This window comes from Symphodus melops, assembly GCF_947650265.1.
Source record: "Symphodus melops genome assembly, chromosome: 3".
Classification (NCBI taxonomy): Eukaryota; Metazoa; Chordata; class Actinopteri; order Labriformes; family Labridae; genus Symphodus; species Symphodus melops.
The window spans coordinates 21,243,208-21,267,588 of record NC_136693.1 but is presented as its reverse complement, the minus strand read 5'-3'; the positions used below and the strand labels follow the sequence as shown (position 1 = coordinate 21,267,588).

The 24,381-nt window shown below is 39.5% G+C and overlaps 1 protein-coding gene across 3 annotated transcripts in view; it reads right to left on the bottom strand.

Annotated features, from left to right (window-relative positions):
• Positions 1–24,381, bottom strand: part of mdga1 (MAM domain containing glycosylphosphatidylinositol anchor 1) — a 186,264-nt gene that overhangs the window by 1,746 nt on the left and 160,137 nt on the right. For 2 of the 3 annotated variants that reach the window (XM_079340221.1, XM_079340223.1), the window contains one exon: positions 7,365–7,482. In XM_079340221.1, coding sequence (XP_079196347.1) covers positions 7,365–7,482 — 118 coding nt within the window. The remainder of the gene's footprint in view (positions 1–7,364; positions 7,483–24,381) is intronic. The other variant, XM_079340222.1, reaches the window with a different exon arrangement.

Sequence of the window (24,381 nt, the reverse complement as noted above, 5' to 3'; positions counted from 1 at the left end):
TATCTGTCCCCTTTTTCATTTCTCTCCTTCCATCCCACCTTCTCGGCCTTTCCAGTCCCAGCAGATGGCTGTTCCCCGACAGAGTCTGCTCAAAGGATGCTTTCCTTCCCGCTGATGCCAACTGCTTTCACATGGGGGGTTAATTAATTATTTTCTCTCATTAATATAACAAAGAGTTGAAACTAAACCTGCTGTGATAGCTCTGTTTATGATCTGGTGCTATTGGATAAAATAATTTTTTGATTTTGATTCATTGATTGGATACTTAAGTCAATTCTCATTTGATTTTAGCAGTCTCCAAACTCCTGTAATCAGAGTCATACAGAGAAATATTTTACTCATAAGTTGTTTAAGGTACCATATTATACCCTTTTGGGGGTTAATATATATTTTAATGTGTCTGCTAAAGTACGTTCACGTTGGCTAATGTTGGAAAAAAAGTGTCTGTTTTCATGTACTGTCGCTCCATGCAGCCTGTCTTATCGGCCTGTATTTCTAACACTCAGAATCCCCCATGAAGACAAAAACAAAACAAAAGAAGAAAAAAAACTGCAGGGTCCCCTTGTTTGGCTTTGTTTTTGGATATGTCCCGCCCTTTTTACCATATTGGGAATGCTACAGTCCGAGGGGAGCTAGTGCTTGCTACAGCGAGCCAATGGGCTTGGCTCAGTGACATCATGTGTTTGTGATGTCACAAACCCAATTTCAGCGAGGGGGGGTCTGGGACCGAGCGTTACATGTAGCTACAGCTACTGCTAACGGGGAGGTAGAAAATAAAGTAGAAGGACTGAGGAACTGCCATTTTCTGTGTCTGTATGTGTTCCTTGTATTGTGAATGCAACGAACAGCAGAATAACATTGACCCTGGCTGACAGAACTGTATATGTACATATTTATTTCTCTTGCTCGAGGCCTGATGCTTAGCGCCCTTGTGTGGCACAAAGTTTAATCTTTTATCACTGTCACAAAAAAGAATTATTTGATGTTAAAACAGTTAACATGAGGGGGAGAGTTGTTGTAAAATCATTCTTGAGTTGAAATAGAAAGGAGGGCAAACGTAGATAGAAAGTTTAAGGTGAATGAGTACACAAGAAAGAGATACAAAGAGATAGAGCTTACACACTTTGTCACGATAGTACTGAAACATATGTGATGGATTGTTTCATCTTGATGCCTTTCTACAGGTTAATGTAGTTACACAATGTAATCTGACATTATTGTTTCTATGTGTCAAGATCCTTGAGTCCTACATGGGAGAGACACACAAAGACGTTCTCTGCTGTTATTTAGTAAACAATAAATTCTCTCTTTTTATCCATATCATTACAAAAATGCAGCAACAAATTACCCAGACAAGCTGCTCAAAAACATCAATAAAAAATGGGTATTGTATCACAAAGATCAATATGATTTCATATCAAGTGTCTGTCCTTCAGGCAGAAAATCAATGTACACACACACACACACACACACACACACACACACACACACACACACACACACACACACACACACACACACACACACACACACACAGAAGAAAGGCTGGTGTTTTACATGTCTACCCAGTGGAGTCCCTCACTGTTTTTTCTCGTACCCATCCCACTCCTCTCTCTTTCTCTCTTCCTCAGTGAGTGTGTGTTCGTGATTCAGGTGCATACAGATCAATACTTAATGGATTATCTATCTGTACTGTCATGACATAAATTTCAACGGATACTGGTACATGCAGGATAACATGTTTTATAATGTAGATGTATATTTTGTCAATGACTCCTTGCACTGTATTTCATAGTGAAGCCTTTAAAGGCATTTTAATCCACTGACATAAATCTGGGCCTCTATATCTGCATCGTTTAGCTGTATTAGTGCTGCAACCAGCCAATAACGGTCTGTTTAATCAGCCATATCCAAATTATTGGAGGTAAACTGATTCAATCAAGGCAGTCTCAAATGCATTGCTCCCTGTTGTTTTAATAATCAATCAATCAATCTTTATTTGTATAGCGTCAATTCATACCAGGTGTTATCTCGAGACACTTTACAAAAGCAGGTAAAGGACCTTACTTATAGCTATATTACAAGAGCCCAGCTTAATCCATCATAGCGTGGCAAGAAAAAACTTCCCTTTAACAGGCAGAAATCTTCAGCAGACCCGGGCTCATGACGGAACAGCCATCTGCTAAACTGCGCTGTAATAAGGGACTGCTAATACAGTCCCTGTAATATAATGTAAGAATTATATTAATTACTTACAAACTTTGATGTTACTCAAAGGGCAAACAACACAAATGAATATAGATTAAACAAGGTGCAACACTCCTATAAATATCATACAACTTATATGAAAGTGAATACAAAGTGACTCTTTATTTAACACTAATTAAATATAATCTTCATCCATTAATAAGAAAACCTCAGGTGTTGCATCATTCACATATTTATTTTTTTAAAGGAAGGTTGTGTTTCAGTTAGTAGTTAGTCGGTATAATCTAACATTTAAAATGATTCATCAAACTGTCCATTTGCCAACTAAATCTAACTGGTTGACTTTCAACTTGCATAAGTAAAAGTTAAAAAGCCACAAAAAAAAAAAAAAAAACTCCCACGTTTTTGGGTTGTTGTTTTTTTTTTTTTTCTTGACCCATGAGACAATTCACACGATCACTGTTCACATCTTCCTGTGAAAGATCACAAAGCAATATAACTAAACTTGACTTAAAAGACTTGGCATAAAAACAGTTGGGATAAGTCAATACCAACTTCTTGTTTAACATGGGACTTAAACCTCATCAAGGATGAAAGACTTGTGTTTGAAATATCCATTATCACCGACCACATCCAACAGGTAAGACTGTCCCCTGACTTATGCCTTGATTCACGTAAAAATAGGCATAAAAAGTGGAGCATAATTAAAGAGGTAAATTATGAAGAAGGTATTGCACAATCCTTTCCAGTTTATGTTGCAGACAGTCTCCCTTGATGAAGGTAGCTCCAACATTTACTGTCACTTAGGCAACTTTTCAGAAGTGGATGCAGTGGATCAACAAGATGAAAGAAATTAAGAGGAAAACTGTTCAGAGAAAACAGGATATAGTAAAAATACAGTTAGAGACAGGTAAAGCTTCCAGCTGCTCTGTGATTTATGCTGACAGAGTTGCACCAAACATGTCAGAGGTTATCATCTTTCATTTGTGGAGGAGCGCAGGATAACAGTCCTCAGTGAGAGCACATAATTAACCTGAAGTATGTGTGTGTGTGCATGTGAGTATAAGAACGCAGATACTACAGCTGTCAAAATGAGAGTATTTATCATTCCTTTGAGTGTATACGTCTCGAGTGAAAATGCTTACGGCTGAATGCACAAATGTTTGTGTGTTTGTGTGTGTGTATGTACATGTGTGTCACAGGTGTAATGTATCAGCTAGAAAAAGCTGCTAGACTCACCCATTCTCCCTCCACTGCCTATAAGATTCACCACAGCATTATTGGGGCATGCACACACACATACAGAGAAGACTTCTGATCAAAGCTGCTATGTTATGTGCAGTTTGTTTTTCTTGTGCATTCAACACACTATCTCACTGTTTATATCAGTCATGTCTGTTTATCCATCTACAATTAAAAACAGTGTTTCAAGGCAAGAGTAATCAAATTGTTAAAGTTTGCAAATGTTACATACATGCATCGGAACAAACAGAAACCTATAAGAACAGCAATAACCTGTTTAACCTCCAGTGTTGGGCTTGTTACTGAAAAAAGGGAACATATTACCCACTATTCGTTACTCTTTCAAAAAATAAAATGATTACTGGACTTATGACTCCCTGCCAACAGTAATATGTTACACAACTCGTTATGTTACTTTTTGTAAAAATGGTTGTTCAGTGGGCACTGTAGGGCTCCAGAGATCTTCCGCGAGCTTCATGTTGTTGCGCTGTTGTTGTAAGTGGTTAAGGGGGTCTGAGGTTGTGTTTTTGGAGTAGAAAGTACAAGCACAATTTACATCTGAAAACAAGTTTCTTGTCGTCTTTCAAACAAGCCATGGTTGCCAGGTATGTGTGTCAACAATTGACTAAACAAGCCTGTTGACCCAAAAAAAAAAAAAAAATGGCAGCACCTTAAAATAATCCCAATTCCGTGTGAAAACAGTATACCTGGCAACCATGAAGCTGGCCACCTTCCTGCTTGGATGACATGCGCAATGAAATAAAACTTGGGCTATTATTGATTTTTAAATCAGAAGTGGGGTAATAACAACAACAGAAAGGTTATCACAATATATTTTTTGTCTGGGTAACGACAATAACATTACTAGTAAAATCAAAATGATTAGAGTTACTCCCCGACACTGTTCCCCTCTCATACAGTAGAGAGATAGCTGCTCTCTTGCTGATATGAAATGGTTAATTCAAATGAATGAAGTACGAACTGAACCTTAGACTAATAGTTTATTTTCTTGCCAGCATTCATTAACACTTCTGTTAAATATGAGTCCAATTTAAATGAATAAGCAAACATTTGAACAACATTAAAATCAATCTTTGCTTTGAGTTATAGCTCAGTGTCCCAGCCTCCTGGTAATGATAGTTTAATTTCACTTTATTGGTACGCACTTTGTAGGTATCTGCTTCATTATGAGGTTGATAAATTAGTCATTGGTCTTTCCTCTGACCATTTATAATTAAGTCTTATGTATTACTTCAACTGTGGTTTACTTGGTATGAATTAGTTGCATTGCTGCTATATATAGCGGCACAGCCGTGTGGAATGGTCTGCTCTGGTGATGTAGTGTAATGGATGAAATGGCCTTTTGTTTGTACCACCCTTTCCACTAAAAGGTGCAATGAGTGGTGGATCAGGATAGTACAGATACAAATATTGGTACAACAGACTCCATCCACATATGTTTGAATATGAAGAGGAGTGGAGACGAGGCTCCTGCATGTTTGCCCAGTTTTACTATAATAGAGGATTATTAACAGAGTCAGAAAAAACAGGTGAGACCCTTGGAAGAGACCCTTTGCATCTTGCTTTTAGTACAATAGAAGATATGCTAAAATTTAGTTTTCATTTTCTTCTAAATCATTTCATCATACCTAGTAAACATGAATTAAGTTAAATCCCCCTTTAATCCTCACTTTTCTTCACCAACTCCAAGACGGAAAACTTTGTACCCCAGACAGAGGCATTTGTGTTTCTCACAGTGGCAGCAAGTCTTCAGTCTCCTGCCTGATAATTACCCATCTGTCTTCACTGTGCGTCTCTGTCTGCAAAAACCTGCAGGACACACATGCACACGCGCGAACACACACACTCAGAGAGCTCAAGAGCTTTCCTCTTCCTGTTTACACCCTAATCCATTATTCACTCTATCCGCCAGTGCCTTTACATGCACATATGTGTGAGATCTCTAACTACATTGGGGGTTTGAAGAGGTAAGAGCAAGGTTTCAATAATTCACTCGTTCTCGTTTTGGCAGTTTTGTGTTGTTTCCACAGCTCTTGTGTTTTCCTTGTGTCCCAAAAAGTGAATAAAACCATGCCAAGTCCTCGCCACATGTTGCTGCATAATGCTGTCACAATAATATCCTTACCACACTACACTTTTTTGCATTTTGTCCTTCCCATTAGATGTGGGTTACTCAACGTGAGACGTTTCTCTACTTTTCTCTCCACTTGAAATGTGTTTTGGAGCCCTCCTTATCGAAAGTGAGGGTCTTAAAATAGAGTGTGCACTTAAAAAACGGTGGGCTTGTCTGTAGACAGAAGAAAAGCCTCAATGATTTTATAATGATTTATTGTTTATGCATGTGTGCACATATATTTGATTGTGTATTTTTCAATGCAACTCTTTTCAAGCAGAGGGCAGCTGTTCCTGCAGTTTACCTGCTGGATGGTTTTAGCATCAAATTCTCTCTCTTCCTCTGGTTCTTGAAGCGGTCTCTCTTTTTATTTTCTTCCCTCTCTGTCTCTGTCCCCTCTCAAACCCCCACACACCTTCGGTCACTCTCTGTCTTTGACCTTTTCTTTTTCTCTGTGTTACCTTCACAGTCCGGCTCTTCAGGCTATTTCTTCACACGCTTACATGGACATGCACTTGTTTCATGTACCTCACTTGTTTTCCTGGCTGGTTCAGGACTTGTGTTGAAGTGCACAGTCACAAATGGGAGTTTTCAGTAGCATAAAAGGGTCTGACATTCATGAGCAAGTACTGTAGCTCATCCAACATTTTAGCAGGAAAAATGTGGCAAAACTGTGGTTGGCTTATGAAGTAACTCTTCTGAGGAACTAATGCCACTATACCGTCGGATCAAGGTGTTTTTCCCTTTCCACAGCAGTAAAGAATCCTTTTTTTATCAATTTCTCTGATTTTCTCAAAATGTGGGTGTGTATTGTAACTAATGTCTTGTGTCCTGCTTGTCTGTATACTACTACTAGATGCCTTGAATTTCCCTCGGGATCAATAAAGTATCTATCTATCTATCTATCTATCTATCTATCTATCTATCTATCTATCTATCTATCTATCTATCTATCTATCTATCTATCTATCTATCTATCTATCTATCTATCTATCTATCTATCTATCTATCTATCTATCTATCTATCTATCTATCTATCTATCTATCTATCTATCTATCTATCTATCTAAATTCTTATAATTACCCAGAGTCTCCCTATTCTCTCTTCCTAAAAGGTAAATAACAGAAGCCTTTAACAAGCAGTGTGAGGAGATGTACAGATAATTAGCAGCTGGCTAATAGAGAACCGAAGTAGAGATAAATAGAAATAGGATATAATGAAGATAGGTGAGGTTGCAGGGATGGGGAGCTGAAACTAAGAGAATGAAAAAGAGATAGTGTATGTGAGGTAAATAAATCAAGAGAGGGAGAGGAAGAAGCGCAAGTGATATTGCAGTTTCCAAATCAGCTGCATGCCAGAGTCCTGTGGTGTGCACTTGTCTCCCCAAAGCCCCCTCACTGACCTCATTTCCCTCAGAGCCATGTCCCCACACCTCCAGAACAATAACGAGAACATTAAGGTCTCTTTTTCCTCTTCCTTTAAAAATCCTGTCTTGACTGTTATAACCTTTTATTCTGCTGCTCAAGGTATTTCTTTTCATTTGAAACCAATTACTTTCAACTGAGTTTAGTTTAGCTCGGTTTCAGCTTCTTAGCAGGCGCTTCAATAGAACATCTGTTGAAAGCACAATAGAATAATGGTATAGCTTCTTTCGTGGCTCTCCTGACTTTCTCTGCACACAAACATAGACATCAAGGAGATCGAAAGTAAATCACAGATCCCCTTTTGTGTTTCTACCCGTCTTTGTGTCTCTCCACTTAACAAAACTGTCTATCTTACCTGTCTTACCTGCGCTGGCTACAGTGTTCCCCTGCTTGCATTTTCCTATGGTGATGGACACGTCATCAATGGCAATATCCCCCTCGTATTTAGGACCTCGAATTCCTTCAAACACAATCTGGTGAGGAAAGAAAAAAAGACAGATGTTAAGTATATGCGCGAGTATGAACTAAAACTCATTGCACTGCTGAGACAAAAAAAAATGACTTCAAAAAATAGCCGACAGGAATTTTACCGACAGTAATTAGTTATAAAAATACTGTTTGTGGGTTATTTTTAAATCTTAATGAAACAAGTTTCATTTTGAAACTGTTTCTTTTCATAATAAGATTGAATCAGAATAAGAATATTTTTTTTATTGGCAAGTACATTTAAATAGACAAGGAATTTGTCTTGGTTTATTAATGCAAAAACAGTTATGGGGAATAAGGCTAAAATAACAACAATAACTAAAATAATACAAAATTGGCCAAATGAATCGATTAAATGTAGCCTAATTGAATTGGGCAAGACATTGTGCTGAAAGATTTATAAACCTAAAAGCAAAGGTCATAATAATATGCAGGTAGTAATATCCTTCAGTATGAAATATTCAAAAGTTTCATTTAGATCCTGTAATCACTCCTGGACCCGACAAGCACAAAACCAAACAGGAGCCTCATCTGAAGACTTTTTAGGCAATAGCCACCAGCCTTCTGGTTTTGATTGACAGCCTAATTACTGTGGTGTACCAAGGCCCCCAGCTAATCACAAACCAAGCCATTTAGTCTGGAATATGTGGATTAAAGAAAACAAATAAACCCAAAAAGGAAACTTTAATACCGCAAATAACAAGGAAAGCAACTCCCACGCCTGCATTTACCAGCTTTGAATCGTGTGCTTTTTAATGTCTAAATTTAAACAAGATAGCCACACTTCTCTTTATTTAATCATGTTGGAGGGATTTTCAGTTCACTTGTATTAATAAGGTGTTACATCTGTTAAGTGGTTTCTACAGAAATGAACATCAGACTAAAATTGGCACGCAAGCTGTACATATCAACTTTTCCCACTAGATCCCTTCAGTAACGCACTTAACCCTTTATCTACTTCAATAGAAGAAGAAGCGCAGATGCATTCTGCGTGTATGTGTATATAACACATACATACACAGCTACAGAGTGAGCAGGTGTGTGCATGGAGGGGTTCAAATATGCTTGACTGGATTCATTTTAAAACTCCATCTGTTAACACAGATCTGATGTGGAAGAGTATTAACACAGTGTTTAACCCACCTGCTGCCAATTTGTGTGTAAATGTTGAAACAATGTAATGGGTGGGTTCAATTAACCTCGAGGCTGACCCACCAGAAAGAAAAATCCTGACCCCACCCCATGTACGTTGAGAGAGAAGGAAAGGTGGAGAACAGAGCAAACACTTTGGTGACTACTTCTCACTGCTGGAACATTCCATTAGCTGAGTTTTAATCTGCGAGCATTGTGCTGTTAGCACATAACAGCCTTGTCAGTTTGAAGTATCAAACAGAAATTCATGGGGCAGATACCAATAACCTATTCATTGCCATAGACAGGGATCAGTATGAGTGTGTGCATGTGGAGTAATTTCCTCAGTTCACCTCTGAAGTGTAATCATGAAAGCCAAGTTAAAGGTAAATGAAAAAAGATGCTGGAAATGGATAATTCTGTAAATGTCATTCAAGTAGTTTGAACAGCCCGTGGCTCGGTTACTGTTTCTCTTTCTTGGGAAAACGTTGAACTTTTTTCTCTTTGGTTCACTAAACTTCTTCCTGTGTGACTTCTACCAGTTTTCAAGCAAACACTGCAGGCTGAACGTGCAATGGCCCTTAAAACATTCAAAATAAAAACAAGAGAACATGTACAGGTTTCCTAGATAATCTTCTCCCTGCCCCCCACTGTCCTTTCCAAATAGAAATCCCCATTCAATTACATTCATTAGTCCCACAACAAGAGATCGTCTTAGAATGAATGAACAAAATAATTAGGAGACCTTGAAACTGATTGGGCGGCGTGAAAGGAGACTGAAAAGAAGTGCATCAACACAGGCTGGATGGGGTTTAGCTGCTCGGCTCATTTGTGCAAAAGGATTATTTGATTTCCTGGTTGGAGGGTAGCTGTGACAGTAAATAAGGGGAAGTAGAAGGAAGCGGCTAATTGGTCAAAGGGCCGCGGTTATCTCATTTAGAAGTGCCACGGTGCTGTTTCTTCTCTGTGCATTTTAAGCATGTTTATTCATGTATTCTCCCGCTCTTTTATGTATGAATTTGCATGGCAAATACGAGCAGCCTGGTACACTACAGCAGGGTTTCTTAACCATAGGGCCGCGGCCCTTCGAAGGGCCGTGAGCGCCACCTGCAGGGCCGCGAGGGGATAATATGTTTGCATCTGTGGGCCGTAAGGGCCGTGATCGTTGGCCTGCAATATACTCTCCGACCACCAGAGGCAGTATCATCAGTTAGAAGTAGTGGAACTTTACAACGCGACACACGCGACACGCGCGACACTCAGCAGTATAACCACTTCCTCCACAACATCCTCCTCAGTGGCTAGCTCTCCCAGGTCTTACCTAAATGCTGCATATGGTCGCCCTGTGCTTGGGTAAAGGTTGAACTATTTGCCGCAAGTATTCGTTGCTCTTTCGGCGGCGACACACGATGTCTCATATCAAGGTTCTGTTTTAAAAGACGATACAACGCCAATAGCTGCTGAAGCACATAGCCGCCGCCATTGTTGTTTGTTGTCGACTACTGCGCACGTCCAAATGTTTCGTCTTACTGTCACAGCGTCTCCGTGTAAACGGCGCCTGAATCTGAATGGAAACATAATGGAGAGGTTCTTAAAACGAAAAAATAATGACAGCAACGGGGGCAGCGCTACACAAAACAGAATGCTCTTTTTAATTTCACCAAATCTACCTAACTTCATTGAGCACCTAATTTTATTGCTTTTGTTGCTAAGTTTATATTGGGTTACTTGTTTGACAAACATGCACTAAAACATGGTTTTATATGAGCAAAATTAATTAAATGATCTTAACTTGTGCAAGGTTTTATGCATAATTAGCCCATGTATAGGTTGATATATTGATTAAAAAACATACAAATGAAGAACAGTATTCATTATTACAACATAGTGACACAAATAGCTATTAAATAAAAATGACCGCAAAAGTTAAAATCAGAACCATTCACTCGATTGGGCCCCAGACTACCTTGCCCTGAAAATGTTGGGCCCCAAGGTCAAAAAGGTTAAGAAACCCTGCACTACAGCCAACAACATATACACATGCATCTTAACGGAATGGACCTTTACGTAGCTTGTTGTTCACCTCAGAGAGTGTTGAATTTCACCGACTCAAAGCTATGTAGTTGCTGTACCATGATGGATAATTAGAGGGAAGAAAATTAATTGGGATGGGAGTAAACGGAGAGTCTAACTCTGGCCTTGACTCACTAAAACAGATCCACAGCACGACTAACTGTCTTTATGGCTGAATTACAACACGCTGACAACCAGCATAATTATTTCCTCAAAGATAGCAAACCGGATGGCCAAGCAAAAAAAACCCCAAAAAACAATGCAATATCCTGCCATGAAATACAGGATGGCATCAAAATGACTTTGTGTGTTTATTTTTCTGAAAAGGACAGCGCCCTTTCACTTAATGTTTGCTTCTGACAGATGAAGTTGAGGTGTGGGTGGTCAGTGCCAGAAATGGCCCCACACTTTAACATCACTTCTGGGCACTCATGTGACACATTTTTCTCAGATTTTCTCAACCTTGAAAGTGACTGTTTGATGAAAAAACAAAAAGTATAATTTTAATGCTCGATTTTGACCACTGGCGATTATAAGGCCTATCACGGGCCTAAACAAGTCGCTGATTTATCTAATGTGCCTAAAATGTAACTTTGACATTCACTAAAAAGTCAGGGAACATTTGACTGTTTTGGACAGGCAGTCTACAAAATTACAACAGTAATTCCCAATTGTTGTCATAACATCGAACAGTGTGTGACAGAGAGAGTCAGTGCTGAAGTGAGTGAGATAGACAGCTCAGGAGTGTGTGTGAGAGAGAAAGAGAGGGTGTGTGTGTGTGTGTGTACATGTGACTGCAGGATCAAAGGGTGTACAATAAAGTGTCAGGTTGGAGTTGTGAATGTGTCGTTTTGTTGAGCCTTGTAACCTTTAATGTTCCCATTGATGTGCTGTCCACATACCTGAGGGGACACAGCAGCGAGAGAGAGAGGCAGTTTGTATGTGTGTTAGAGAGAGAGAGAGAGAGAGAGAGAGAGAGAGGTGGGGGGGAGATGTACGGAGACAGCTTTGAAATACCAGTGCAGAAGATATTCGGTGCAGTGTGAAGCACACAAATGTGGGTTGGCCTGGTTTCCAACAAGCCCCCCCTGGAACCAAACACTGCAAGGAACACAGATGGCCTCTGGGTAAACCACAAAGGAGCGAATAGGGACACAAATAATCTACTACAGCATGTTATCTCTTTTTTTCCCCCAATTCCATTGACTTTATGTGTTCACACATTTTCTGCTTTATAAGTTTCTCTGAATGAACAACTAGCTTCAAAGCCCATTAAATTTGATTTTGTTTTACTTTATGTAACGGCAAACGCAACAGATTTATTGACTGAGTGTTGGCAGCTCAAACTAAACGCGTTAGTTTCCTCTTAAAAAGTGATAAACCAAATGAAGAGCAGAAAAAGCCCACAGAGCCAGTTCATATTTCATGAATTTACAACTCCAATATAGAGACATTAATCATTGCCAGCAGTCAAAGACTTATTTAAATTCTAATGTATCCTTGGCTCGGCTTGACCACTGTTTAGAATAAAAACCTTGTAAAGCAATCGTCAGGGATGCAGCGCTTTCAGAGAGGCAGGAATGGAAGCAGTTCTCAAAGACATCATTACTTTTGTTGGACAGAGCAAAGAGGGAGAGGAAATGCAGAGACAAGTGGCAGCAGCTCAAAGGCCTACGATGTACGCAGTCAGCGAGCCGTGCACAGGACTAGAACGTTTGTGTTCTCCATGGACATGCTCTCAACATAAAGCAGAAATGAAACAAGCTTCAATATGGAGTCACTCATGAGCCCAGTAAAACAAAATAACACTCATTTAAAAAGGCAGAGTTTTGGAAAATCGTCTGAATTATAATATTATATGAATGTTGTCCACAGTGGAAACATGACATAAACAATAAAGCACACAAGCAGGAACGTGTTTTCTATTTTTCTGGGGATTTAAGGACATCAGATTGAAGCCTGTACCATACTGTAGGAGAAACCTTGTAGTGACTGAGGCTGCAAACTAAAGTTCAGACAAAGTGAAGGACATGATCCTGATGTTCAATACTAAACATAATGTCATTTTACTGATTAACAATGTTCCTGTCAAAAAGGATGAGGAAGAGGATGTTTTATACACGCAAACAAATCAAGAATGATAGGAATTGTGGTCTAGCAGCTTGATCTAAGGATATCTCTGTTGATGGAAGTCACTACACTACATCAAATACTTTTAACATCCCATGCTATGGAACAACTTTCATTTCATTTAGCTAACAGAGCACATCGAATGAGGAATGTGTACATGAATCAACATATCAGCAACACTATTTAAATATGCTGAAATTAGCACAGTAGCTAAATTCCATCTGAAGTCTGAAGGCAGGCACTCGTAACAACTTATTTTACAATAATAGTACATTCCAAAGAAATATGTTATATTACAAATAACCCCCGCCCAGAATCACTAAATGGGACATGAGTTTTTATAGTATTAAAACCTAAAGCAAAATCAAAGGAGTACTCACTCAGCTCCATTTGCTTGCAGAGCAGGATGTATTTCTATGATTTAAAAATGGTGCGTGGGCAATTCAGCTCTAGAGATTAAATATACTAAGTGAAGACATGAACCACTGTCACAGCGACAGAACGATACATTTAGCGGTGACCCCTTGTTTTATCTACATCCTACACAAGGACACATGCATTTGCATAAAGGGTGGTGATTCACATCCTAATGGCAGTAACCATAAATTGTAGCACAAATGAGGCAATGTACCACACATGTACAAGAAAGAAGAATATTATAGTAAGCAGAAATGAATGAAGGCAATGAACATTTGGTCTAAATATGAATTGTCTGTTGTCTTTTTTTTTTAAACAAAATGTAACAGGGCACATTTTTGTATGTGGACTGTAATAGCACTACATTGATTAAATTATTGTCATGAATGAACTCAGTTAGACAAACATCACATGTGTCTTGTGGCTCCTTTATGTGAAGCAGAGGCCCAACAACTGAGGTGATGAACTTACAAGTAATCCTCATGCAACATTCTTCCTCTTACTAAAATTCAGTAAATAAATGACAAAAAATGGACAGACTTTTGATAGCGTTCAGTTGCCAAAGGCTGCCAATCCTTGCATCAGTTAGTTGAAAAAACACAGCCATGCCGAACTCAATCCTTTGGCTACAAGCAACAAACACACACACACACATCAGCCTTTCTTTTTTTTCTCTTTTTTTTTTTACCAGTCATCTCCTCTATAAACAACACAAGCAAAAACACTTTGAGCTGCAGTGAGCCACAGCAATTGGCAAAATAAGCTCAATAGAGTCATTCTTTACAATTTCAACTTGTAGCAAAGAAGCTAAACGGTAGAACACAACAACAGCAATTGTGTCAGGTAATTTCCTTTGTCAACAGCAGACAGCTCAATCATTATTATTGATTGTTAGGGAACCAGCACTCCCAAGAGATGCAGAGAGATAGAGAGCGTGAAGGAGAGACAGATACAGAATGGGGGAAGAAAAGGCAGCTGGAGGAACAGCAGCAACAGAAGGTGGCCATAAGAGAGACAGCAATGAGAACTGGAAGGGGGTGGGGAGTCATGAGAGACGGACAGGTATGAAGCAGGGAGAGAGAAATGGTCTTCTCCTTTCTTATCTCATTTCATCAGGCCCTTGGGGAGCTCAATACATAACAGGATGTAGAGAGAAAGGTGCGAAAGGGAGAGAGTAACAAAGTATGTTTATCAGCTCGCCACCTCTGGCTAGTGCTGGTTTTAAGGCAACATCTCTACATTATTTAACAACTCTATTTGGTACAGCCACAGTGTGTGAGTGTGTGTAGGAACAGATTGTTAAACAGATTTAAAAAACTGATATAGATGTTCAAGTTATTGTTAAGGTAAGGAAACGAGTAATTCATTTAAAGGCCAGCACACAAACACCCTTGAACTAACTTAACAAAAAGTACAAGAGTCACATTATTATGAATTACAACTGTTCTTTTTCTACCATGACATGAACAAAATGTCTGCCATGAAAAAGCCCTTTTGGACCTTGGCGGAACATGATTGAGAGCCAAAACATTATATAATATAGTGAACTCAGTCAAGGACATACACACACACACACACACACAAACATGTGATGGATTAGACAGAACGCATGCTCTAATGTGAAAGAAGTAAGGGCCAAAGGAAAAAAAAAAACACACACACTCATGCAGCCGAATGATGGAGTGAAAACTCAGTTCAGCAGATGAAGTACAAAACATGCAGGCACAAATATGAACGACCACACACGGAATACAGAGACAAAAGAAAAATAGTTTCTATATGCGGCAACCTTCAGTTGCCAAGGAGATGACCCATCTCTTGCACGTATCCTTCCTTATTTATCCATCACGACTCACATACTTTTTCCTGAGTGATGATACAAATGAGGGATAAATATATTAGATCATAATGTATTACATTGATGATACAATCACTGAAACGCCTGCTAGCCACACACAAACAAGTAAACAGGGTTTTCTTCGCTCTTTTCTTTTTCGCTGATTATGATGTCTTTTCAAATGAAGCTGCTGCTTTAACACTGCAGAAACAGTTTGCACAGGGCACTGCTCTTCAGCTGGTGAATGCCACGGCTTGCCTAGAGTGTGTGTACACACACAATATGCTTGTTATGCTGGGTGTCTACTGGCTCCTACAACTTCAGAACTTTATGGGGTTGGCAGGTTCTGTATCAGTTTCTATCACCAAGAGGTGATACTCTCAGAACTTTGAGGAAGAACCTGTGCTTTATTATTAATTGTCAATGATTTGCTCTTACTGGTGATGGGGTTTTATTTACCTAATGCTCATCCATCCCCTCCTTCAAACCAAAAACACACAGATTCCAAAACAGTCAAACATAAATATACTTCACCCTGTGTACACCTCGGACTTCTGTTACAACTCTGGGAGCTGCCACCTGCAGAAGTTCTCAGATGACACAGCGATCATGGGGTGTGTGTCTAAGGGGAGCGACCAGGAGTACAGGTCATCACAGACTTTGTCGACGAGAACGTGCTCAACCACCTTTAGCTCAATGCCTTCAAGACAGAGATTGTCATAGACTTCCAGATGAAGTCACCCCAGACTGCTCCAGTGAACATCCAGTTTTCACCTCAACAATAAACTAGACTAGTTACATAACGTCGACGTCCTGTACAAGAGCGGTGAAATAAATCTAATAGCCACAAGGTTGAAATAAAAATATATGATAGGCTATATTAGATAGGCTACCATGATTCTATAACATCAGCGTCACGTTTATAGTTCAAATCAATATATAAATCAATTGCAGATGGTCTCCACATTTCTTCCCTAACAGATTGTTCGTTTTTGTAAATGGTCAGATACGCAAGGAATTGTGGGGCGGCACTCTCTCATCTCCTTTGGAAAAGGATGGTCCAGTGTTCCTATGCTAGAGGAGTTATAAAGTGAGCATTGAATCACCTTTCCTTAACTTTTAGAGGATTCAAACGGCTCTTATCATGGCCACCACTTAAATGCTTCCGGGGGTTCAAATAAAAAGGATAGTAAAAGGAGATAGGAGGGACAATCCGAACGGACTTGGACTGTCTTCTGGACTCTGTAGAGGAGGTGGCTGAGATGAGGGTGTTAGTGAAGCTGACATCCATCATGGACAACCCCTCTCACCGCCTGCATGACATTGTGGGGGCTCTGAGCAGCACTTTCAGCAGCAGACTGAGACACCCACCCTGCAGGTCTGAGCGCTACCACAGCCTCATGACTCTGATGAATAATAATCATTAATATCATTAATTCGACACACTATGTTTTTTCAATCTGTTTTTCCACAAGTGAAAATGTACATAGTGTTTATGCCTATTATTATTTAATTCCACTGTATTTTATTTCTTCCGATATTTAATTACTATAAACATGCTCGTAGCTGTTTTTTTGTTGTTGTTTTTTTAAACTTCTATGCTATTGACACTGTTTATGTTTCTTGTTTTTGAGCTGCTGTAACAACTGAATTTCCCCCAATGGGATACCGTTTATTCTTATCCCTATATAAAGCTAACTAAACCCTGGATGCGCACCTTAAAAAGAGCTAACTGACTGAGTTTGAGTTTATCTAATCAATCAGTGTGGCAGTTCAGTAAAGGGTGTTAACTAGTAGTACCTTTTTATACTTCTACACCTGTAGGATGGGTTTTCAAAATTTTCTCCAGCCATCAGTCAGTTTAACATTGTTCGCTGGAAACCTCTTGTTGTTATCTCTTTTCATTTTCACAACATGTTTGACGAAGAAGAAGAATATTTCCTCAACTGCAAACTTTATTTGCAATGTGAACATTCATCCTTCATGTTGTTTCTGTATTGAAACAACAATACTTTATTGACTCAGTTTGTCCTGATAAAATGTGATAAGAAAGAGGTCTTTTGAATTTTGTAACTTCTTCAGCAGCAACTTTTAAAAATTCTACCCATTTCTGATTTTTTTTTTTTTTTTTTAAAGATTTATTTTTTGGCGTTTTATTTTTTATGCCTTTATTATAGAGCAGGGGTGTCCAAACTACGGCCCGCGGGCCAACTGCGGCCCGTGGTCCGTTTTTAATTGGCCCGCAGCAAATTCTAAAAATATAATGGAATATGGCCCACACATGGAACTTGACTTTAATGTACTTCCTAGTTTTGACACTAGGGGGAGTCTTACTTGTCTTGAACAAAGCAGCTTCTTCCCAGAATAAGAGAAATAAAAGAAAAAACCCCAGAAATGGCAGAATCAAAGAAACGCAAGATAGCAAGTGAGTGTAGAAAATTTCAGACACGGTGGGAAAATGAGTATTTCTTCATAGAAGTCAAGGGGAAGTGTGTCTGTTTGATTTGCAATGAAACAGTTGCAGTGATGAAAGAATATAATGTACGGCGACATTATGAAACCAAACATCAGACCTACACGTCCTGCACTGGTGCCGAGCGTGAACAGAAAGTTAAACAAATGACAGCTGGCCTGCAAGCTCAACAACAGTATTTTTTCCGTGCTAATAAAACACAAGAAAATGCCACAATAGCCAGCTACGAGGTAGCTCAGCTCATTGCCCGACACGGGAAACCTTTCTCAGATGGTGACTTCATAAAACAGTGCCTCACTAAAGTCGCAGGAATAATGTGCCCAGAAAAATTGCAGGAGTTCAATAACGTCAGCATGTCCAGAAACACAGTTGCGCGGCGAATCGAAGACTTGTCAGCTAATATAAAACATCAGGTTTCAGATAAAGCTTGTGCTTTTGATTTTTACTCCATTGCATGTGACGAGAGCACAGATGTCACAGACACCGCACAGCTGTTAATTTTTTTGCGGGGAGTTGACAATAACTTTTGTATCACGGAGGAGCTTCTTGATCTTAGGAGTCTAAAGGGCACAACAACGGGTAAGGACATTTTTGAAGCTGTGTCAGATGCAATTGACATGATGGGACTTGAATGGGACAAGCTGTGTGGAGTTACAACGGATGGGGCTCCAGCTATGACAGGGGAGCGCAAAGGAATGGCATCTATGGTATGCGCCAAGGTGCAAGAAAGTGGAGGTGAGGCTGTTAAGATGCACTGTATCATCCATCAAGAAGCCCTCTGTGCCAAGACAGTCCAGCTTGGCGATGTGATGAACACTGTGGTGAAAACTGTCAACATAATTCGAACACGAGGGCTCTACCACAGACAATTTCAAGCTTTCCTCTCTGATGTTGATGCTGAATACGGGGACATACTCTATCATTCGGATGTGCGTTGGCTGAGTCGCGGCTCCGTGCTGCAGCGGTTCTATTCCCTGCGATCAGAAATCGACCAGTTTTTAAGAGAGAAGGATCGACCTCTTCATGAGCTGAGTGACCCTCTCTGGTTGGCAGACCTGGCATTCTTAGTTGATCTTACTGATCATCTTAACACACTGAACAAGAGCCTACAAGGCAAAGACCAGCTTGTACCACAACTTTATGCGCACATGAAAGCATTCTGTGTGAAGCTCCGTCTCTTTGAGACACAACTACGCAACTTTAATGTTGCACACTTCCCCACGCTGTCCGAAATTAAATGCGCTTTTCCAGAGGCCAACCTTACTGCTAAAAATGAGAAGTATGCGTCTGTGATCACATCTCTCATGACAGAATTCCGTCAGCGCTTCCAAGATTTTTCTTCCATTGAGAAAGAAATCAAGCTGTTCTCGACTCCCTTCCTGATGGATGCAGAAGAAGTGGAAGAGAGTTTGCAATTAGAACTCATTGAAATGCAGTGTGATGATTCTCTGAAGAATAAACATCAGCTTCTCTCCCTACCCGACTTCTACCGGAGCTTGGAAAATACCAAGTTTCCTCTGATGAGACGGCACGCAAAGAGAATGATGAGTCTGTTCGGCTCAACATACATATGTGAGCAAACATTTTCTCTGTTAAATCTGAACAAAAGCAGACTGAGAAGCAAAGTGACCGACAGCCATCTCTGTGATGTCCTTCGCATCTCAACCACCAAACTTGCTCCTGACCTGCCAGCCATCCTTCAGTCCAAAGCGCAGCATCACTGTTCCCACTGAGTGCAACACTATTCCCATTATAGGTGCGTTAAAATATATTTATTGCTTAATCATTCATATGTTAATAAGCCCAATTATCTAATAAATTTGTACTCATTTATTAAAGTCGATAACATTTTCTAACAAAAGTTAGTTGATGTGTAATAAGCCCAATAACCTATTTGCATAACAAGCCTGAAATATATTCATCCCCTTTTCTACAGTGCTGTGAAGGGGATCACCATACTGACTAAGGAGCAATCTGAGCCTGTTGTTTTGAGAATGACCTGCCAACCCTTTTTGAAAGAAAATAAATGAAAAAACATTATGGAAAGCTGTTTTCTTTTCTTTAAGCATATTCAATTATCAAGCATACGCTACCTACAATTGATTGATTTTGCTAACTTTAATACACTAGAGGTGAGGTGATATACCTCACCTCTTGTGTGTGGCCCGTCCGTTTGTATATTTTCCTGTATGTGGCCCTCTGTGAAAAAAGTTTGGACACCCCTGTTATAGAGGGAGGAAAGTGGATAGAGTCGGAAAGGGGGAGAGAGTGGGGAGAGACATGCGGGAAAAGGGCCACAGGCCAGACGCGAACCCGGGCCGCCCGCGCACGAGGACTGAGCCTCAATACGTGGGATCGCGCGCTCTACCGCTGCGCCACCGGCGACCCCATTTCTGATTTTTTATTAACTCACACTGCGCTTGTTGTAGTTCAGACTAGAGAGTACAATAGGATCGATTGGATTACGATATGATACAGGACATGATAGAATAAGATTAGATACAATACTTTATATGATAAGATACTATGGGTTTGAATACAATACTATAGGGAATGATAAGTACACTTTATTGGCCCTGTAGGGATATTTGTCTTGGATATATGTCATGAACAAACAGATAAGAACAACATGAGGCACAGCATTATATAATCAGTTGGTAAGTACTAATCAAACCATTCTACATGTATAGGAGTGTAAAAAGTAACTACTAGTTGACACCATTTATTTTATTGAGCAGAATAAACTCATGTTTAATATGTTGTGAATTTCTATACTAAAACAGTGATTGTTAATCCCTTGACGCCTATTGTTGCGAATTTGCATCAAACTGCTTCCGCTCCAAATGCAGCCAACATAGCACCCGTATTCCTCCACTGCCGGTTGATGCACTTTCAATACATACCGGGGAAACTTTTGCACGCATTAGATTGTCATTGGACCAGTTGGAGACAGAACAACATCCGTTTGATGTGCTATGTATGTGCTTTTTTAATGTAATATCTATTTATGTGCTTTTTTCAAATAAACGTTCTCAACTTCATTTAGCATCTACTTGAAAGCAGAAACGAAAAAGAAAAAATTGTTTTATACTCGGAAACAAATTCAGGCATTAAGGGGTTAACCAATGTTCTTTAAGCCATTTTATACATCACATTGTAGACATGGCTTTTCTATGAATGCAAAGAACTATATTAGGTTTTACAACAGTATTTAAAACAGGATAATGTAGAATTTTGACTCGAATTTCTTGGACTTATTTTTTTTTATTTCTGATCTTGAAAAAAAAAAGCACTGGCAACAACAGGCCACTGCTTGATATATATATATATATATATATATATATATATATATATATATATATATCATATTGTATACTCAGTATTTGTGTGTTAATGTGAGCAGCATGTCAAAACTTTGTCTAAGAGACTCCTTAACATGCAAACACGATAAAGTCAGCACTCTCTGCGATCACAGAGGAGCCCTAAAAGATGCTGGATGTCCACTGTTTCAGCCTTAATTTCCCCTTAAATGGTGAAGAAACACCGCCTTGCAGGGGCATAATTAATGAAGAGCAAATGCAGCCCCAAGCTAAGACCTTCAGCCCACATTCATCATTGATTCAATTTTCCCCATGCACGTACAGCCCGTATCTGGAATCATTACAACACAACTAGCAGGCATCCCCTGCTCATAAATAAGCCTGTTAATTGACCTGTCATAGCTAATTGCTGCGGGGGATAGGAGACTGGTGTGTGTGTTTAAAAAATATTTTGTCTGTGTGTGTGTGTGCATGTGTCTGAATCCATCACACCTGTTTATATATGTAAATGTTTTTGCGTGTGAAGAACTGCAAACATGTGAAGGAAGTGTGTGCTGGGAGAAGTGTTCAAACAGTTGGACAGTTAAGACTCTTTCCTGTGTGTTTATTTTTCAGCCATTAGTCATCAGCTTTGAGGCAGGAGGATGTGAAATGGACCAATGCAAGAATCGACCCAACTGGTCCGCATATCCCAGTGCAGGGCCAGTGAGAAAGATAAGCACAGAAGAAGAAAACATAAACTGTAACAGGAAGAGATCGAGAAACACACATGGGAGGATGGTTGCACGCAAAACAAAAGCATCATCATTTTTTCCCCTCACTGTTTTTCTCTCAGCTGGGTTGTAAGCTCACTGACACACACACACACACACACACACACGCACCCAGGCACACATGCACCCACACACACACACACACACACACACATGCACCCACACACACACATGCACCCACAGACTTACACATAGACAAGAGTGAGTGAGAAAATGAGGGAGAGAGGAAGCATCATGTCCAGTCAGAAAGAAGGAGGACTGAGTCATCTAGTTTACTCGGCTGGATCCCAACAGGAGAACAGCTAACTGCAAGCGCAGCTGCCAAAGAGCCAAAGGGACCTCAATGATGTGTCAACAGACAGAGCTCAAACACAGACACTTCCTCTGTTTGGGCTCCCTGCCATTTTCTCCACTATTGACTGAATGTGATACAATAAACCTGAACTTCAACTTGGTGAACTTTGACAAGGTGCAATGTCTGCACAGTCCAAACTAGGTAAGATCATGTTCCTTGGACTTAATTTGAGCTTCATTAATATTATAGCTTAAGCACATTGGAAGTTTGAGTTGGAATGACAAATTATGCAAAGGTACTCCAAAAGTTGTCTGTTTAAACAAAAGACCTCATTTAATAATATTTATCGTCAACCATACCCAGTGAGCCCCACCAATGCTATAACAAAATTAATTTAAAAAAAACGGTGACCTTTGCTAATCAGCAGTAGACAAAATTAAGAGAATTGTAGATTATAGTCAGTGTGCTGTGCTGGACAAACTTGAAAACAATCATTGTTTTCTGTTCTGTAACAAAACATTAACAAAAGCAATCATATTGGAGCATATTGGAAAACATTTCCTTGTACATGTATTTCTGCAAAAAGCCGATACTGTCTGTAGTCTAAAATAGGATGACCAGTGATGTCTCAGTCATCACCATTTGCTTTACAGAAAATGTGAATGCCATCAGAGAAAGATTTCATAATAATTAAATGCATTTTGTGACAGTGACTGGTGAACTGAATTTCTGAAAATGTGAAACTGATCAGATTGATGAAAGGGAATAAATAATAATAATAATTTGTATTATTATCACACCAGTGTATTGGAATTGCAATTTCACACATTTCAATGTATTATTTCTTTATTTTTTCAGTATTCCTCATGACACAATTTGTTTGTTTACATGGACTGGAGAATCCCGGTTTTGATTGGAGTTTTAAGTATCACGTTTTTGTATTTGTGCATGTAAACATCATATCCTGGTTTCAGAAAACAGGATATCCCGTTTTTGAGAAACCTGATTTTGCTACCGGGAGAACTCCGAAAGAAAATAGGATACTGTGGCTTGTACTGTATATGCCTTTCCCTAGTTTCTAACAGCACTGCCGAAACCTGCGCAGGTGCACTCAGCCAAGTTACGTATACGCAAAACAAACATGTTTGTTTTCAGCCTTAAATTGTTCATGTCAAACAACCAACTGAAACAAGATAGGCTATAATATCGACTACACATGGACAAAATAAATACGGCCCAATCCGGCATTCAACGTCCTGAAAAAAACAAACAAAAAACAATAAATGCCTAGGCTAAATGAATTCCGAGACATATGATGCAGGCCTATGTGTGGGCAATCAACAGGTGTTATGATGAATATGGCCGAGGTTATAAATGCAGTATGTGGCGCTGTGGAAATAAAAAAAAAGTAAAGTGCCAGGAAAACGTTGCTGCAGCTGCTGTTAGCCTATGTTCATAGTCCCTTTGTTTTAAAAGTGTTGGATCATGAAGGACATGAGCGCTGAAAACCTGTGAAAGTGTCTGAAAGATAGATCGAAGATTCCCCCCACGTGTTTGCACCCGCAACAGACACGCATGGCGGGGCTGAGACAAAGACGGTCTGCCACATTATTTATCCGCCTATCCTGGTGATCCTGGTATAGCAGTGATTGATCGACTACCTTTGTTGGATTGTTTTTTTTCAACTTCTTTTGGAGGGACTGAGTTTGTTTTGGATGAGCGAACGACTGCGTCAGTAGATGGCTTCCGTTTTCTGTGGACTTAAAAGAGACTAAAAAGACAATTTAAACTGAACCTTCATAGATCATCTTGTATATTTCGTTTCTTTGAGACTTTTAGTTCATTTTGGATTCATAAAGAACTAAGGCCTAAAGGGTAGATTAAAGGTGTATTTGTTTTTTATGTATAAGCCAGTGTTCTCATGTTTCTCAGATTCTTAATGTCCGCGGTTTGTGTCGTTAAAAAAAACCCATCATGTGCGCCTGGGCAAATAATCAGAAACCAGGACACTGTTATTAATCATGTATACAGGAATATGAATAACCAGGTTTCTCTGTGAGCATGTAAACATATCCTGAATATGATCCAAACTAGGATAAGGCCAACCAGGATACTCAAGTCCATGAAAACACTCTATGTTACTATGAACACATGCTGCTTGCATCTTTGAAATAGATGAAAAACCTGGTTATCAACTCCAATATCAGCTCTTTCCAGGTGAAGTGAGTAATCTTATAGTGACTGTCTGCATATACTGTAGGCTGGCTGATGACATTCAGCAGAAAAGGATGCTGAATGTTCACTCAAAGGCACACATTTATCAACACTCCCCTCAGTACTTAAATGTCAAAGACGCTGCAATAACTTTATTTCTTGAAAGAATTAAGCTCACAAGTCTCCCATATCAAAGCTTTAACTTAATTTATACTTATGATAT